Source organism: Meles meles, chromosome 12 (genome assembly GCF_922984935.1).
Source record: "Meles meles chromosome 12, mMelMel3.1 paternal haplotype, whole genome shotgun sequence".
NCBI classification, from domain to species: domain Eukaryota; kingdom Metazoa; phylum Chordata; class Mammalia; order Carnivora; family Mustelidae; genus Meles; species Meles meles.
Window position 1 is genome coordinate 6,245,992 of NC_060077.1, and position 18,738 is coordinate 6,264,729.

An 18,738-nucleotide genomic window follows, 5' to 3' on the forward strand; every position below is an offset into this window, starting at 1 on the left:
AGGGACAAAGGGACAGGGCCAGCACTTTGGGCTCCAGCAGACTTGCTGGCAAATGGACCGATTTTTAAGCCACACGATGGGGGAACACCAGCCCTCGCCCTATGTGACCAGTGGCTGGGATCTAACAGTGATATCATGGGCAGAACCTTGGCCTCCAGCCCCATACCACTTCTTAGCCTTTGCCCGCTGGGAGAGCCAACCCTTCCCTTGGCGTGAGCAAGAGTTTGGGGGCCCAAGTCTCGTGAATATGGTAATATGGCCAGACAGGAACTTGGCTGTGGTTGTTTATGGTTGGGGGAAGTGCTGGTCTCTCCCTTGGCATGACTGCAGGGCTGAGGTCCCAGCCTTTAGCTTACAGGTGCGTGATGAGCGGCAGGAGACCACATCCCTTTGGGAAGTTTAGCCACAGGGGATCGGTCACGTTGACCTCTCCCTCTCAATATCCTCCTGCACTTACGAGAGCAAGTCCCCGGATGGTTCTCCTTCGCCCTTCTTTCTGGCCTGGGCTTGCAATTTCTTCCTCCCTCCAGATAGCTCCAGCCACAACGAGCTCCTTGTAATCCTCCATTTGGTCATCTCCTGGCCTTGACCCTGCTGTCAGGTCTCCACCCATCTCCCCCTGCTCTTGACTCCATTGCTTTCCTGGGGAGTTCTCCTTCAACCTCAAGGTCGGGGCATCGGTGCCACGTCCCCCAGGATACCTTTCCCTACCCTCTCCCAGGAGCTGGGTTCCTGGCCTCTGTGTTCTCTGGCATCAGATTCCCTGTTCCCCATTGTGGGTACTGCCTTATTGACTTCCTCGAGGTGAAGCTCACAGAACAATGGCCATTTTAAAGGGAGCAGTTCCATGGCATTTAGTGCATTCACACTATGGTGCCACCACTGCCTCTTAAGTTCCCCCAATTTTTATCACCCCAAAAGGAAACCTGTACCCATGAAACAGTTGCTTCCCATCCCCCCCTCCCCGCCCCAGCCTCTGGCAGCCACCGATCTGCTTTCTGTCTCTGTAGATTTCCCTATCCTGGACCCTTCATAAATGGGATCACACACAATGTGACTTTTCATGTGTGGCTTCTGTCACTTAGCATCATATGTTTGAGGTGTATCCCAGTTGTAGCACGCGTCAGCACCTTGTTCTTTCTTATGGCAGAATAATGTCCCATTGTAGAGACATGCCGCATTTGGTGTATCCATCCGACAGATCAATGGACATTGGGGTGTTTCTACCTTTTGCCTGGTGTGCCCAGGGCTGCTGGGAACACTGACATCCAAGCATTCGAGTGCCTGCGTTCACTTCCTTCGGGTCAATACAGGAGCGGAATTGTCGTGCGTGCTCATTTCATTGTCAGTCTCTGCGCCAGACTGGGAGCAACTTGAGGCAGGGGAGAGGCACACACCCAACCCCAGGGGCGGGCACGGTGAGCACCAGAAGCAAATCGGATGAGACTCAAGAGCTGGCTCATAGTCACGGGGCTAATCGTATGTTTGTCTATATTTAGAGCTTATATATACCACCATAGTGATGGTGACTTTGGTAGAATGTTCTGGCAAAGGATGGGAGAATGGAAAAGGGAGACCCGTGTCAGAAATGAGCCCTCACTCCAGTTTCTGTTCCCATTTGGCTCATCCATGATGGCCTGGGGGCCTCAGTAGAGTCCCAGGCCTGTCTCAGCTGCCCCTGGGCCCCAGTTGTGTTGGTGGCCCAGGCCCTGGATTTGAACCCCAGCTGCCTGTCCCCCTCTCTGGTGTGACCTTGGGCACATCTTCATTTCTGTGCTTCCATGTCCTTACCTACAAAGTAGAGACCAAAATGGCCCTTTGCACACAGAGTTACAAAAATGAGAGAAGATGTAAAGCAATCCGAATGTAACAAATGAAGAAAGCAGAGGACAAGTTGTTCAATAAGATCTTATGGCATTTCTTGAAAAAAGATGCACAGAAAACCATCTGGCAGGCTCCACAGCCAAACATTAATAGGGATGGTGGTTATAGGCTGTGGACCAACATTGCCTTTTTCCTTATCTGAGTTTTCTAATTTTTCTATAATGAATATATAATAACCAAATGAGTAGTTTTAATTAAAAATGGGGCAGTGAGTCAGTGTTCATGAAAGCACTTTGTAAACTGTCAAATGTTCTATAAATTAGCTCTTGTTATGGTCCTTATAGTAATTATTATGGTTATTGCTAGCCAGCCGCAAGCTGGAATTCGTTTCTGCCCCTCATCACTTCCTTGGCCCTTGATGGGAGGGCCCACTCGATGGCCTTCTGCCAGGTCCTGCTTCGTCATGCAGCGATCCCCACTGACTTCCCTCCGTCTTTGCGGCCACCACCCACGTGGGCCAAGCATCATCTCGAGCCAGGAGCCCTGCAGAACCTTCCACAGACTCTGCTTGTCCACGCAAGACCTTTGAGAAAGGAACTTCATATCAAAACTCCCATTGGCTTCCCACTGACCTTGGCATTGGCTTCCCACTGACCTTGGCATTAAAACTACACTGCGTTTGGCCCGTGGTCCTGGTGGCCTGTCCCTTTGGCCTCTCCTTGAGCCATTCACCCCATTGTCACTACACCTTGAGCACATTGCCTCCGAGGAGCCACCCCTAAAAGGGACCTAAGAAAGTGCCTACCCTAACTTAGGTGGGTTTGGAGCCTGTCCACTTAGTGTTATTTGACCCTTATTTTTTTTTTTTTTTAGATTTTATTTTATTTATTTGATAGAGAAAGAGATCACAAGCAGGCAGAGCAGCAGGCAGAGAGAGGGGGGAAGCAGGCTCCCTGCTGAGCAGAGAACCCGATGTGGGGCTTGATCCCAGGACCCTGAGATCATGACCTGAGCCGAAGGCAGAGGCTTAACCCACTGAGCCACCCAGGCGCCCCGACCCTTATGCTTTTATATCTCTTTGTATCTCTTAGCACAGAGTGTGTGTATGTAAGACCACTTTGGTATTTGCCATTCCAGCATTGCAAAGGAGTGAAGATGTTCATGCACAATTTTTTAAATTTTTATTTTAATTTTTTTGGTTTAACTTATACCGGGGCTGAAAACCCCAGCTTGCATTCAGACAGTGGGGATTTTTTTGAAAAAGATTTTATTTATTTATTTGACACACAGAGAGAGAGAGCACAGGTAGGCAGAGTGGCAGGCAGAGGGAGAGGTAGGGGGAGAGGCAAGCTCTCTGCTGAGCAAGGAGCCTGACATGGGGCTCGATCCCAGGATCCTGGGGTCATGACCTGAGCTAAAGGCAGCCGCTTAACTGACTGATCCACTCAGGTGCCCAGACAGTGGGGATTTTTTAAAAAAAGATTTAATTTTTTATTTGAGAGAGAGAGCACAGGGTGGGAGATAGAAGGAGCAGCAGGGAGTCCTGACTGAGCTTCCATTTTTTCCCCTAATAAACTGTTGCAAGACTTTAAAAAAAAAGAAAGAGCCCCCGAGTGCCTGGGTGGCTCAGTCATTAAGTGTTTGCCTTCTACTCAGGTCATGATCCCAGGGTCCTGGGATCCAGCCCCCGTATGGAGCCCCTGCTCAGTGTGAAGCCTGCTTGTGTTCCCTCTCTTACTGTCTCTCTGTCAAATAAATAAAAATATCTTAAAAGAAAAGAAAAGAACCCCGCCCCTTCCTGTCTGTATGCTTTTTTCCTTGTCCTGTGCCTCCTTCGCCCCACAACTGCCATGCTCTATCCTGGGCTCTTAGTGATCCAGTCCCCTTCTTGTCCTTGACGCCAGCTTCAATGTCATCTCTTTAGGAGGCTGAGCACTGTACCTAAAGTCAGCCCTGCCGTCAATGCTTTTATTTCCAATTTTTTCAGCTGAAACTTTTATGGAGCTAATCGCAGACTGACGTGCCGTCGTAAGAAATAATACAGAGCGATCCTGTTAACCGTCTGTTCAGGCTGTTCTAACAAATACCAGAGACTGGGGGGCTTGGACAACAGGCGTGCTCTGAGGTGCATAAGGCATAACGTGCACGCACAGTGGTGTCTGTGGGGTGTGATGTGCAGACGCTGTAAGGGAGTCCCTGTCACGCGCCGACACCGCAAGGTGCCTAAGGTGTAACTTACCAGACTCGTCTCCCGGCTTATCCGCTGTCTCTCTGCTCCTTGTTCCAACTCAGGAGGCAACCTTTCCAAACAAGACTGGACCATCCAGTGGCCCACCACGGAAACTGGGAAGGAGAACAATCCCGTGTGCCCCCCGGAGCCCACCCCGTGGATCCGCACCCACCTCTCCCAGAGCCCCAGGGTCCAGACCAAGTGCGTCCCGCAGTACTGTCACGCCAGCCCCTCGCCCGGGGCCCCCGTGTACACCCACGTGGACAGGCTCACCGTGGACGCCTACCCGGGTCTGTGCCCGCCACCGCCGCTGGAGTCAGGCCCCCGCTCCCTGCCCCCGTCTCCCCGGCAGCGGCACGCGGTGCGCACGCCGCCGCGCACGCCCAACATCGTCACCACCGTGACCCCGCCCGGCACACCGCCCATGCGGAGGAAGAACAAGCTGAAGCCCCCGGGGACCCCGCCGCCCTCCTCGCGGAAGCTGATCCACTTGATTCCGGGTTTCACGGCCCTGCATCGAAGCAAGTCGCACGAGTTCCAGCTGGGTCACCGTGTGGAGGAGGCCCACACGCCCAAGTAAGTGGGTTTGGTGGGGGCCCGGGAGGCCGCGGAGCCCTGGGGGCTGCCAGGGGTGGCTTCACGGCCCCGGAGTTCCCCGGGTTGGGGGAGCCTCGAGAGCACTTGTGTTTTTCTTTCTTCAGTTGAACGAAAGCTGGCTTTTCACCGACAGCCCGTGAAAAAATGAATAGCCCGTTCCAGAAATGACCCTTTTTAAGCAAGGGAATGTTCTAGAAATGACCCTTCTAAGCAAGGGATTCTCTAAAGCAAGAGTCGGTAAACCATCCCCCGGGGGCCACATCTGCACTTGTGCCAACGCAGACAGGTTCATCCCTGTGTGCATTGCCTGTGGCTGCTCTCCCGCCGCCCGGCTGAGTTGGGTATGACCCGCGAAGCCGGAAATGTTTGCCATCAGGCCTTGGATGGGGAAAGCTGGCCAGCTCCGGCAGGCTCTTCCCCAGCACTGCCCCTGGACAGGAGCTGTGAGCTGCATACCTAACCTTACATTTTCTAATATTGCATTAAAGAGAGTGAAAAGAAACAAGTGATCTTTTGATAATAGGTGTCATTTAACGAAATGTGGCAAAATATTACCATTGCGAGATAGAATCGATACAAAATATTAACACCGAAATAGTTTGCATTCTTTTTTTTCCCTATGAAGGCTTCAGGATCCAGTGTGTGTATTAGACCTCCGGCTCCTATCATTTCGGATTCCCTGCATTTTAAGTGTGCAATGGCCCCGGGGGCAAGGGGCTGTTGTATGGGCAGCACGTGCTGGATCATGCTAGTGCTTATCATGAAGAGGCATGTCCGGGTCTGCTTGGGGTTGGGGGTGGGTCAGAGAGTGGAAAACTAGACTATTAGAGCAAAGGACTTCATGCAGAAGCTTACGGTGAGCCTGTAGGCGTCCGGGGGAACATCATCAAAGTGGAGTGCAGTGTATGCCTGGCTCTGGTTGGTGGGGGGGATCTTGCTGCCAGCAGAGGGTAACGCAGTTTTCGGTAGCTACATACCGGCCTGGCAGAAGGGATCCTTGGAGGCTGGCAGTACCCAGGTCTCTTCATTCTTTTGAGGTTCTCGGTGTTTTAAAAATGGAAGAAATGCTAAACAGGCTTCCAGAAGTGGATAGCATGTTTTAAATATCTACACTTGAACAAAATTGCCATTAAGGCATAGAACATGAAATGATGATTTAGGGGCGCCTGGGTGGCTCAGTTGGTTAAGCGTCTGCCTTTGGTTCGTGTCATGATCCCTAAGCGTCTGCCTTTGGCTCGTGTCATGATCCCAGAGTCCTGGGATCAAGCCTCGCATAGCGCTCCCTGCTTGGAGGGGAGTCTGCTTCTCTCTGCCTTTCCTCTTGGCTTGTACTTTCTTTCTCTCTCAAATAAATAAATAAAATCTTTTTTAACATGATAATTTATAATCTTACTAGGAAACACCACAAGGAGTCTGAGTTTGGTACCTGTTGTGTCAGAGCCCTGGACCCCTGCTCTAGGATCCTTGCCGCTAGGATGTGGGGGAGCAGCGGGGAGAGTTCCATCGCATTTCCAGCACGTGAAGGCCCATGTAGGGGGCTGAGGGAAGCCAGAGACAGAGTGTCTGGCCCATGCTTCTGTAGGAAACAAAGGGCAGAGGCCCTGGCTGAACCTGACCTTCACTTTGGCTTCCTGCGGCATTGCAAAGGCTCTCAGGGATTTTCAGACCCTCACCCCCCTAGCAGCACTCATTCACCTTTGACTCCGGCATTTATCCAGAGCTGGCTCTCTGTCCCCGGCAAGTGTGCAGAGGGACTTAGGAAGCCTGCTCCGAACTCAGACCTTCTCCCTGCCTCCTGTCTCAAGCAAACAGAGCCCATGGACTGTCATCTGTTACTTTTGCAACACAGTCCTCGGGCCGTCTAGGACTAACACCTGACCCCTTCTGTTGCCCTCAATTACCCCCTTGCGGAGTTTAGAGGAGCACCTGCCTGCGAGGGTCTTCAGTGTTCGAGCCAGTGTCTCATGAGCTCTCATCACCATGTGCAAGGGGATCACAGACATTGATTATAAATTGCAACCTGTGATAAATATAAAAGATATGTATATCTTAGAATTGATGAAATGTGGTTGGTTCTCGGCTCTAGGCTCATCAGTGGGGGTATAACGGGAAGCAAATACATAGCCTTGGTCTCGTGAAGTCTGACATTAATCACATAACCAGACATAAATATTATAAGATTGTGTCAGTAATTACAAACAGCATGAGAGGTTTTAAGGATGCCGTGCAGGGTACCATCAGAGCTCCTGACCAGACCGAGCTGATCGAGTTTGAGCTGGCAGGGAGGTGAGTGGGGGAACTAGGGAGAGTCTGGTCACGGAGAGTTTCCAGAAGTGGTGAGACTGAAGGCTAAGGAGGGGTTAAGAAGGTGAACGGGTAGGAGGTGGAGGGCGTGGGAAGTACTCGGGCCAAAAGGTAGAAGGGGGCACCATACATTTGAGGAATCGACAGAGGGCAACAGAAGGCCTCGGTGGATAAGGGACCAAGGCAGGTGTTGCAGGAGGAGACTCAAGAGTTAGCCAGGAGGCAGCACTCTTTGCAGCAGCCCCAGAGTGGAAACAGCCCAAGTGTCCGTCAGTGGATAAAGGGCTAAACACAGTGTGTGCCCTCTATCCAGTGGAATATTATTCAGCCGTCAAAAGGAAAGAAATTCTGACACGAGCTTCAGTGGGGATGAATCTCAAAACCGGTATGCCAGGGGCACCTGGGTGGCTCAGTGGGTTAAACCTCTGCCTTCAGCTCAGGTCATGATCTCAGGGTCCTGGGATCGAGCCCCACGTCGGGCTCTCTGCTCAGCGGGAGCCTGCTTTCCCTTCCTCTCTCTCTGCCTGCCTCTCTGTCTATTTGTGCTCTCTCTGTTAAATAAATAAATATATTAAAAAAAAAAAACCGGTATGCCAAGTAGAAGAAGCCAGTCACAAAGGGATTCAGTCACATATGAAGGCACTTATACGAGGTACCCAGATTGACAAGGGCAACAACAGCAAAGAGGCAGAAGAGCTAGGGGTTGGCAGCCTTTTTCTGTGGAGGGCCAGATAAGGAAAGTTTCAGGTCTGGTGGGCCATGCAGCCTGCACCTCTCCCAGCGGAGCAGAAGCAGCTATAGGTAAGTGAATGGACATGGTGATATACCAATAAAACTTTATTTGTAAAAAAAAAAAAAAAAAAAAAAAAATCAGGGCTTGGCTGGGTTTGGTGCCCCAGGCTGTTGTTTGCTGGGTCAGAAGCTGTGCTGTAGAGAGTCATTCTCCCTTTAAGGCCCTGGGAAGGTCTTCAAGGTGGAAGGCACGATCACATAGGATGGTCACTCACGGTCTGACGCGGTGGTTTCTTCCAACTGCGCAACTCCCTCACCCGTCCTGTGCCGACCCGCAGCGGGTTGTGGGACGTGAAAAAAGGCTCTACGGACACATGAGCTTTTCTCTGTGAGGAAGGGGTGAAGTGAGAGAGGCTGACCTTTGGGGATTTCTCCAGCTTTATTGACATATAATATTACATACATTTAAGGCATGCAAGGTGACGATTTAACACAAAGAGGTATTGCAAAATGATGACCACAATGAGGCTAACACTTCTATTACCTCACATAATTTTTTGGGGGTGAGTGTATTTAAGATTTATTCCCTCAGTCACTTTCAAGTATATAATACAATGCTGTTAACTATAGTCACTAGCTGTGCACTAGATCTCCAGAACTTATTCATCTTATAACCAGAAGTTTTCATCCTTTGGCCAACATCTCCCCATTTCCCTCAGCCCCAACCCCTAGCAACCCCCTTCTACTCCCTGTTTCTACGTTTGATGTTTTTAGATTCCACATATAAGTGAGGTCAAGCAGTATCTGTCTTTCTGTGTCTGACTGATTTCACTCAGCATAATGCCCCTCAAGCTCTATCCATGTTGTTGCAAATGGCAAGCTTTCCTTCCTTTTTATGGCTGAATAATATTCCATTGTGTGTATACGTGTGTGTGTGTACACATTTCCTCTATTCATTCATCTGTCGACAGACACTTAGGTTGTTTCCATCTGTTGGCTACTATCAATAACGCTGCAATGACCAAGGGGGTACAGATATTGCTTCAAGATGGCAGTTTCATCTCCTTTGGATATATACCCAGAAGTAGAATGGCTGGATCCTAGGGTAATTCTGTTTTACTTTTTTTGAGGAACCATCCATAGTGGTTTTCCATAGTGGTTGCACCAATTTACATTCCCACCAGTGGTGTGTGAGGGTTCCCTTTCTTCCACGTCCCTACCAGAGCTCATCGTGTCTTGCCTTTTTGTTAATAGCCATTCTAGTGGGAGTGAGGTGATGCCTCATCGCGGTTTTGATTTGAATGACCCTGATGATAGCGATGTTGAGCAGCTTTTCCTGGATCTGTTGGCCATTTGTGTGTCTTCAGAAAAAATGTCTATTCAGGTTCCCTGCCCATTTAAAAATCAGATGATGATGATGATTTTTTGCTATTGAGTTGTAAGAGTTTGTTATATAAGAGTTTCTTATATAGCTTGATAATGTTTTATCAGATTTGCAAATATTTTCTCCCATTCTATAGGTTGCTTTTTCATTTTTTGATTTTTTTTTTTCTGTGCAGAAGCGTCTTAGTTTGGTATCGTTCCATCTGTTGATTTTTGCTTCTGTTGCTTTTACATTTGCTATCATATCCAAAGAAGCCACCAAGGAGCTTTTAGCCTATGGTTTCTTCTCAGAGTTATGGTTTCAGGACTCACATTTAAGTCTTTAATCCATCTGACTTAATTTTTGTGAATGGTATAAGGTCGGGATCCAGTTCCATTCTTTTGCATGTGAACATTCAGTTTTCCCAATGCCATTTATTGAAGATTGAAGACATTATCTTTCCTCAATGAGTGTTCTTGGCTCCCTTGTCAAATATTAGTTGACCATATATATTTGGGTTTATTTCCGGGCCTTTGATTCTGTTCCATTGGCCTATGTCTCTATTTTTATGCCAGTCCCACACTTTAAATGTGAGCCTTTCCCCAGATCTCTGAGGGATTTACTCTGTCTGGATAGGGTTGAATCACCTACTTTTTCAAGGCCTTCCAAATCGACTCATCTACCATCAGCTGTTTTAGAAATTGTCTATCAGAATTCAGGCCAAGTTCAGCTCTGCCCATCAGGGTTCTTCTGTCCAGTTTAGCGAGTTCTCCACTTCCCTGAAGAAGGTATTTCTCCTGCCTCACCTCACAAGATGCTGAGATTCATGGCACGGAAGCAGCAGAGTGGTCAGATAGAGACGCAATGTGACCGGTTGGCCTTGGACCCAGCCATTAGATCCACAGGGATATCCGGGTGTCTAGCCTTTGGGAGTTAAAAAAAAAAAAATCTAAAACAGAGACAATGGCACTTTGGACTGTGTGGGCAGGGGGAGCCAGGGCAGAGATTAAATCGAATCAGGGAGCTTAAGGAAGGGTTTTCAGAGAGACATCAGTTGAGTTGAATTCCAATAAGTAGACTGACAACCGCCAGCGTGTGTCTTGGTCTGAGCTAGTCCTGGTTCTGCAAGGGAGTAGCTTTGTGACCTTGGGTTTAACCCATCTTAGTTTTCTCATCTGTGAGCCAGAGAGATTGGAATTCATGTGTGCTCTCGAATCCGTGGTCATGACTCATTTGTGGATGGTGGCACCATTTTAATGGGCTGCGATCAGCCCATTAAGGAAATGAAATAGAATAGCCTAGGCTTGCTATTGGAATGTATTGCATGTAATGTCTATTAGTGTTGTTTTGTGAAACACACACATATTTGTGTGTGTGTGTGTGTGTGTGTGTGTGTACATATGTGTATATATATACATACGTATTTTTTTCCCTCCTCTGAGGGCTCTTTCTACTCTGGACAGCTTTGATGCTAGAATAAGCCCCATCAGGGATTAGGTGAGAAGGTTTGAGAAGCCAGCCCTTTATCCTGAATTACTCGACTCATTCTGGTTTCATTGTTCTCTTTCATGTCTGGGTTCTTCTCACCATCAACCTCTTACCCTTGCTGGGCATGGTTCTTTGTTGACAACTTGGCTGACAAAAGTCTACCTTGATTTCCTCATAATGGATAAAGCAGAATTTCAGAAGTCACGGATCTTTCTGAACAGATCTGGATCTTTGTTTTCTTTCCTTTTTTTTTTTTTTTTTTAAGATTTTATTTATTTGACAGACAGATCACAAGTAGGCAGAGAGAGAGGAAGGGAAGTAGGATCCCCGCTGAGCAGAGAACCCGATGTGGGGCTCGATCCCAGGACCCTGGGATCATGACCTGAGCTGAAGGCAGAGGTTTTAACCCACTGAGCCACCCAGGTGCCCAAGATCTGAGTCTTTCAAGACTGTTGATTCTTTGTGAGTTTTCAGGCCCCAACATGCTGGTAAGTTTGGGGTTGGAGGAAGACCAGGTTTTAGACACTTTACCCTTGGCATACCCATGGTGGTGTGTATCAGATGCTCTGTTTGGGTTCCAAGCTGGTCCCCAATAGTATACCGAGGGCATTTCTAGAAAGAAGCATGGCAAGAAAAGAAAATACTAGCCATAGCACGTCTCTCACCTCCATAGGGAGCCTGGGTCTGCTAGAAAATACCAGAACTACTATGATTGCTCTTAGTCAAAACCATTTTTCCTGCCTAGTATTCATTCCCAGAATGCTATTTACTGGGGCGCCTGGGTGGCTCAGTGGTTTAAGCTGCTGCCTTCGGCTCAGGTCATGATCTCAGGGTCCTGGGATTGAGTCCCGCATCAGGCTCTCTGCTCGGCAGGGAGTCTGCTTCCCTCTCTCTCTCTCTGTCTGCCTCTCTGCCTACTTGTGATCTCTCTCTGTCAAATAAATAAATAAAATCTTTAAAAAAAAAAAAGAATGCTGTTTACTTTCTTCTTTTCCTTTCCTTTTTTTTTTTTTTTGCATTTGAGTTAAGTGTGAGGTTTTACTTACATGGCATTTTTGAAACACACACATACATACATGCAGGAAATCTTCCCCCTTACCCCCCGAAAAGTAATACGTGATTATTGTGGAAATTGAGACAACACAAGATATTGATGAAGAAAGTGGAAAGTATATGCTGGTCCTTTGTTTTCTATGTATGTATGTGTATAGAATCTATATATACATAATATAAACACACAGTGTTTTTTCAATGGGGCTGAAATCATCCCCAGGGGAGCAAAAATCAGTTCTTGGTAGAGGAAGGCAAAAACAAAAACAAAACAAAACAAAAAAAAACCCACCTGATAGTACAATAGTTTATGACCCTCCAAAGAGCCACTTACATAAATAGAGATGTGGTGTATTTGTGGTATTAAAATTTTATTGGGGGTTAGGGATGACAAGTAGAACAAAAATCCAGAATGTTTCCTTAAAGGTTCATACTGAAAAAAAAAATTGAAAAACACTGACATAGCTCTATGAATCTAATCTTGTAGATACAGTTAGACTGAAACATTGGGGTTATCAAGAGTCTCGCCGGTGTTCTTATCAGTCTTCCTCCCTCAGGCTCTGTGGCCACACTTGTATGAATCAGTTGGCACTGATTCCTTATGGTCAGCCGTTTGGAAAATGAAGTCCGTGCCATCTCAGGGATTCTGGTCACCTAAACTTCAGTCCATGGATCAATCCCATGGCCACAGTGTTGAAAAAGGAAAAATCTAACAATTCTTCTTCTTCTTCTTCTTCTTTTTTTTTTTTTAACATTTTTATTTATTTATTTGACGGACAGAAGCAGGCTTCCCGCTGAGCAAAGAACCCAATACGGGCTTGATCCCAGGACCCTGAAATCATGACCCCAGCTGAAGGCAGAGGCTTAACCCAGGGAGCCACCCAGGTGCCCTACAGATCCCATTGTAAATGCATGGGAGAAGGTCAGTGTTCAAGAAGAATCCCACTGTGAGCCCCTCCCTTTTTTGCAAATCTTTTTTAAAGGTGATTTTCAATTATAATTTTGTTTTCATTACAGAAGCCATATCTTTACTTTGAAAATACAAGCATAGAAGGTCGAGGTCCCCCTTCCCCTCACCATAGAGAGAGGCTAGAACTGCAGGAATCCTTTGCTGGGAATCCTTGCATCAACACTCATAGTGTGTTTGTATGTGCCTATATAATGGATTTCGTTTACTTTCTTCATAATCAGAACCACACTCTATACATTTACTCATGTGCCTTGCCTTTGTCAGTCCTGCATAAATAGGGATTTCCCTTTACACGACCTTCTCACACTTAATCCCTTTTAGAAATTCTTCGGTTCTCCCCAAAGCACAGCTAGAAGGTGCCTCTGTGCATGCCTCTGCTCTCAGGCTTCTGTGTTGTTTCTGTACAGTCGCACCCCCGCTGTCCTGGGGGAGCGTGGGAAAATCCTCAGGTGGCTGGCGAGGAAAGCAGCCAGGCAGGCTGAGGTCCACACTCATCCTCATTCTGGTTCCTGCGAATTCAGAATCTGTCCGTGGTCTGGGCTATATCACTCGTAGCTAGTTTAAGCATGCTTTGCTCAACAGGTTAATTATGCACGTAAGATTTCAGGAGGGATCTTTTCATTGTCTTAGAAAAGTGATTATGTCCAAGCTCTCAAACTCCCTGACACATACCTATAGATCATTGCGCTGATGATTTCAGCAAACTCTAATGGATGTGTAAGGACCCTAGTGGAGAGATTAGTTTGTATATAATAGTATATTCGTTAAAAATGAAGGCTTCTGCCATGCTCACGCAAGGGGTCCTTTAAGGTCTAATTAGGCATTCAGACACACACTCAGATTGATTTAGGTCACACTTGGCATTGGAATGACCTTGGAGGATGCGGGGTAGCCTCAGGTGTCTTTTCTGCGGACCCTCAGGGGCTACTCTTCCTCGCCCTCACCTCAGAGTGGCATTTAGAGAGCAAGGTGGAAAGAACGTTAAGGAGGTGTGGGAGCCATCCTGACTTAGGGAGCAGTCACTCTTGGAACAGCTCCATCCACGTAGATCCTACGGACACTACAGGGGACATGCATAGTTGTAACAGTCATGCTGCTCTGGGGACCTCAAGACTGTGGATCCTTCCTCAGATAATTCAAGTTCATGGTGGGAACTCCCAGTCCATATGTGATGTGCCAACCAGAGGCAGTTGTACCTCAAGCAGTGAGGTCTACTAAAATAGTTGACATTTCCCCTTTAGGGGTATTCAGAGGATCAGACCTAGAGAGTCAGGCCAAGGTCAAATCCCCATTCGCAGAAGATGAAAAGGAGGTGTTCCCTCTTTTCCGTAGCGTCTCTTAAAAATCTTCTAAGGTGGATTTGTCACCGAATCACGCTGAGTTTCTTATTTTGAATCAGTGAGGTCTTTTATAAGATCTTTTGCAATTCGTATATCACATGTCTATTGTATATAATGTAATTTATAAATATTTCCAGTTAAATCTGTGCTTATCAATTTTTTAAAGTATTGTTACTTTTTTGCATAAGAGGGTTTCATTCGCAGCCCTATCTTCCTGGCCAGCACCTACCTGATGCCCCCTCTTCCAGGTTCCAGCCCCACTTCCAGGAGCAGTTTGACTTATCCAACACCTGCCTCTGTCTTGTGTTCTATATACTTTCTTGGAGGATCCCCAGAGGGACTGAGCCCCACGGGGTCAGTCCCATGATGGTAGAGCCTCACCCTTACCCCATCTCTCATAGCATGTCCTTTATGGGCTTTCCTCCCTTTCCTCTTCATCATACTTCCTGGGATCACCTTCCAAATATACTGCTTGCACCCCCAAAATTTCCCTTAGTGTCTGATTTTGGGGGAACCCAAACTAAAACAGGTGATCACAATATAGTTGCATTAAGCTCAATACACAACACATTTCCGCTAAATGAAAATGTTGATTGCATGATAGCTCTAATAATCTGCGTGATGGCTATCACTTACTTTGCATGGTTTATTTTATTTAATCCCATTTTGCAAGTGAGGATATAGACTTTAAGAGGGATCATGCTTTGGGGTGCCTGGGTGGCTCAGTGGGTTAAAGCCTCTGCCTTCAGCTCAGGTCATGATCTCAGGGTCCTGGGATCGAGCCCTCATCGGGCTCTCTGCTCAGCAGGGAACCTACTTCGTCCTCTCTCTCTGCCTCCCTCTCTGCCTGCTTGTGATTTCTCTCTCTGTGTCTAATAAATAAAATCTTAAAAAAAGATAAAAAGAGGGATCATGCTTTGTCCAGCCTCGTTTAGACTATACTAGAGTTGCAGCCTGTTCTCACCCAAAGTCCGCAGGGACCGTGGAGGATGGGGTGGGTAAGGCCATGGACTCTGGAGCCAGATGGCCTGGGTCTGCGTCCTGATTTCACCACTTCCCAGTTGTGTAACTTTATTCAGATTCCAGTTGTCCCAGTGCAAACAAAAAATGGGAGATCGTGTAGTAAATCATGTTATCATGACCCCTTAGTTTCCTTTGATGTGGAGGTATCCCTAGGACATGCTCTGTTTTGTACACCGTCTCTCAATTTTGATTTGTCTGATCTTTCTTTACGATTAGACAATTTTATACAATTTTAGCAGAGCAGTGATCAGAGTAGGAAATGCATGCTGATTGGCCAGTTACTGGTATTGCTAGTTGTGGTCATTCGGTGGAGTGATGTCTGCCCATTTCACCCACTGAGGTTAGTATGTGCCTCATGGGGAGATACTTGGAAACCATGTAACTGTTTTGTTGCTGCTCAAAATTCCACCACCGGCGCCAACATCCACTGAAGATTCTTGCCTGAATCAAGTATTACTGCGATGGTTTCCAAACGGTCACTTTTTTTTTTTTTTAAGATTTTATTTATTTATTTGACAGAGAGAGAGCACAAGTAGGCAGAGAGGCAGGCAGAGAGAGAGGAGGAAGCAGGCTACCTGCTGAGCAGAGAGCCCGATGTGGGGCTCGATCCCAGGACCCTGAGATCATGACCTGAGCCGAACGCAGAGGGTTAACCCACTGAGCCACCCAGGCGCCCCTCAAACGGTCACTTCTAATTCCATCATTTTTTCCATATTTGCCAGTCAGCTTTCTACGGAAAGGAAAAAACCTTCCCTTTCTTCCTTCTTTGTTTATATCCACGTGGTTTCATGGATTCTCACTCACTTCCGTAGGTTGTAGTCCTTTACTGTCGCTATTTATTCTGATGCTCGTTTGTCTTCCTTGTGGCCAGCAGAAGCCCCTTCGAGCTGGGTCCTCCCTCCCTTAGACGTGTTCTTATCTTTCTTGAGGATGGCCTTATTTTCTGGCACAAGAAGATGAGGACTCTAGCTGAAGGCAGGTGTTCTCCCTTTTTTCATGCATAAGATGCTGTTTGTAAAAAGCCTCGCTCCATGCATGGTGCAGAGTAAGTGTTGGCTCTTATCAGTAGCACTGCTTTTATGATGATGTGCTGACCCTTGACAGAAACTCAGACCTCCGGGTCTTTTTCTAGTAGCAGTGGGCAGGCAGGCTCTGCCAGAACACAGCCGGCTGCCACGAAGGCATGTAGTATCTCTTCTTTCCTGGTTCCCAGACCCTTACCTCACAGTGATACAGCCCTCAGGGGTTGTCCCCTGAGGGGTGTAAATGTCTGAGAAATTACAAAGTTTATAGAAAAATGCAATGACTAATAGGAGGGACCTTTCGTTCCCATGACTCAGAATGAATGCATACAAACTTTTTTTTTTTTTTTCCTATTTGCTTTGCTCTTTTGTCCCCAACCACAACAAGAACAACAATTCACAGGCGAGGTTGAAGATCCCCCTGAAAACTCACTCCCGTTTCTGCTACTTCTTCCCAGAGGCAGCAGCAAACCCACTTCAGAGCATGTCCTTCCTGTGAATGGGTAGGTATTGCTTTTCTCAACACTGGTATGTAACTATGGATTTTCTCAACACTGGTATGTAACTATGGAGGTAACATTGTTACTTGCTTTTCTTCACTCAGCATTTTTGGAAGCTCTCCATGGTGATACACACACAGCTTCTAGTCAGTTACTTTCACCTGCCGTATTATATTCTGTTGTATGGACGTGCCGTTGTGTACTGATTCCCCTGTTGATGGACATCTCAACATCTCAGTTGCTTCCACACCTTTCCTGTTGCAACTGGAATTGCAGTAGAAGCTCCTGGACGTATTTCCTCGTGCACAGGCGCAGGAGTTTCTCTAAGAGGCATCCTTCGGAGTAGGATTGCAGGGCCAATGTATTTATTGAAGACATGAAAGTTGTATTTGGGGGGAAGGAGGTGGCAGCTCTTTCAAGGATCAGAGGAAGGCTCAGGCACTAGGACTGGGGCTGGGACAGACCTTTTGGTCCCAGTGGATTTTTCCAGAGTCTATGAGATTAGACGCTCTTAGGAGGCTGGTGTTGCCACCTGTTTGCCTTTTTGCTCTTGGCCATCAGGTAAGGATTCAGAGCCACAGGGGGGAAGTGATGTCCTTCTCTCCTCACTACTTTCTTCTTATCCTAGATGGATGACAAGACCAGGGAGCTGCCCAGAGGGCCCCCAGGTACAGTGGCTGAGGTCCAGCCTGCTGGGAGACCATTTTTACTAAATATCATTGTCTTTCTTATCCTTCTTAATCAATTTTATTATTATCATCTGGCTGGAATGTGCCAGGTTCTATTAAAAATAGATCCCAAATATGGCGGTCTAACCACGTGCCCAAGCTCCTTCTTGGGACTCTTCCCCGATCCTGTGCCCTGGTCAGGGTTGGGGGTTTATGTCCGCTCCCAGCTCCTGGATGCCGGCTCCCCATGGCTCACCTTGCCGATCTCCAGCAGCCTTCTACAGTTGTTTCCCATCTGTCTTATTCCCTAGAATGTCTTTGCCACTCCTCTTAGTGTTGTGAGGGTCCTGCTAGTCTTTCTCCGTACTAGTTTCTTTTTGTTTTTTTAAGATATTATTTATGTATTTGACAGAGAGAGACACAGTGAGAGAGAGAACACAAGCAAGGGGAGTGGGAGAGGGAGAAGCAGGCTTCCCGTGGAGCAGGGAGCCGGATGCGGGGCTCCATCCCAGAACCCCGGGATCATGACTTGAGCTGAAGGCAGATGCTTAATGACTGAGCCACCCACATGGCCCTTAGGTCTGTCTTCCAATTCATGAATTCTCTCCTTAGCTGTTATGGTCTTGCTCCCTCTTAAGTTTTTAAATTTTGATGACTTTTGTTTCATTTTTATTATTTTTATTTTTTAAAGATTTTTTTAAAAGACTTTATTTATTAGAGAGCATGAGCAGGGGAGAGGGGTAGAGGGAATAGGAGAAGCAGGCTCCCTGCTGAGCAGAGAGCCCAAAGAAGAGAGCCCGATCCCAGGACCCTGGGATCATGACCTGAGCTGAAGGCAGAGGCTTAAGGCCTGAGCCCCCCAGGCGCTCTCAATACTAGGATCTTAATGAGAATTCAACAGGAATTTTGTGTGCATTTGTTGAATGAATATTGATAATAATATCGGTATCTGGGGTTCCTGAGTGGCACAGTCAGTTGAGGGTCCAACTCTTGGTTTTGGCTCGTGATCTCCGGGTGGTGGGATCGAGTCCCGCATTGGGCTCCATGCTCAGTGAGGTGCCTACTTGAGGATTTTCCCTCTCCCTCCCCTCCTACCTTCCCCCCACTTACACACCGATGTTCCTTCTCTAAAATAAATAAATACATCTATAAAAAATAATCATAATGTCAGCATCGGTGATTTTTTGAGTGCCCATGAAGCCTCAGGCATTTTCTGGTTTAATCCTCACAGCACCCCATTGTGAGGTGGTTATCGTCATTATCCCCATATGATACATGGAGAAACTGAGGCTCAGAGAGGGTGAACAAATTGCTTAGGGTTGTGAGAGCCAGAGTTTAGACACAGCCCTGACTCCAGTTCCCTTAACTGCTGCACGCATAATGCTTCCTGGACAGTGCTGACTTGGCCCAAGAGAGACTTGGGTTCGAATCCCTGGTGAGGATAGCCCTGGAGAAGGCACCGGCTTGCTACCTTGTTGCATCTGTGTGTTTGTGGTGTAATCTGTTCGGGGCATTCCGGGACTCCAAGTCCTGCAGGCAAGATGACTTAAGAGGCACGTGGGACAACCGGAAACCTTTCAAATTATGTCAGCATTTACGTCTTAATTCAAAAAAAGTGTGGCTGAGA

The 18,738-nt window shown here is 47.3% G+C and overlaps 1 protein-coding gene across 1 annotated transcript in view; it reads left to right on the forward strand.

Moving 5' to 3' along the window:
* KSR2 (kinase suppressor of ras 2) overlaps positions 1-18,738 on the forward strand; it is a 403,084-nt gene that overhangs the window by 161,681 nt on the left and 222,665 nt on the right. The window contains exon 4 of the mRNA XM_046024145.1: positions 4,117-4,630. Coding sequence (XP_045880101.1) covers positions 4,117-4,630 — 514 coding nt within the window. The remainder of the gene's footprint in view (positions 1-4,116; positions 4,631-18,738) is intronic.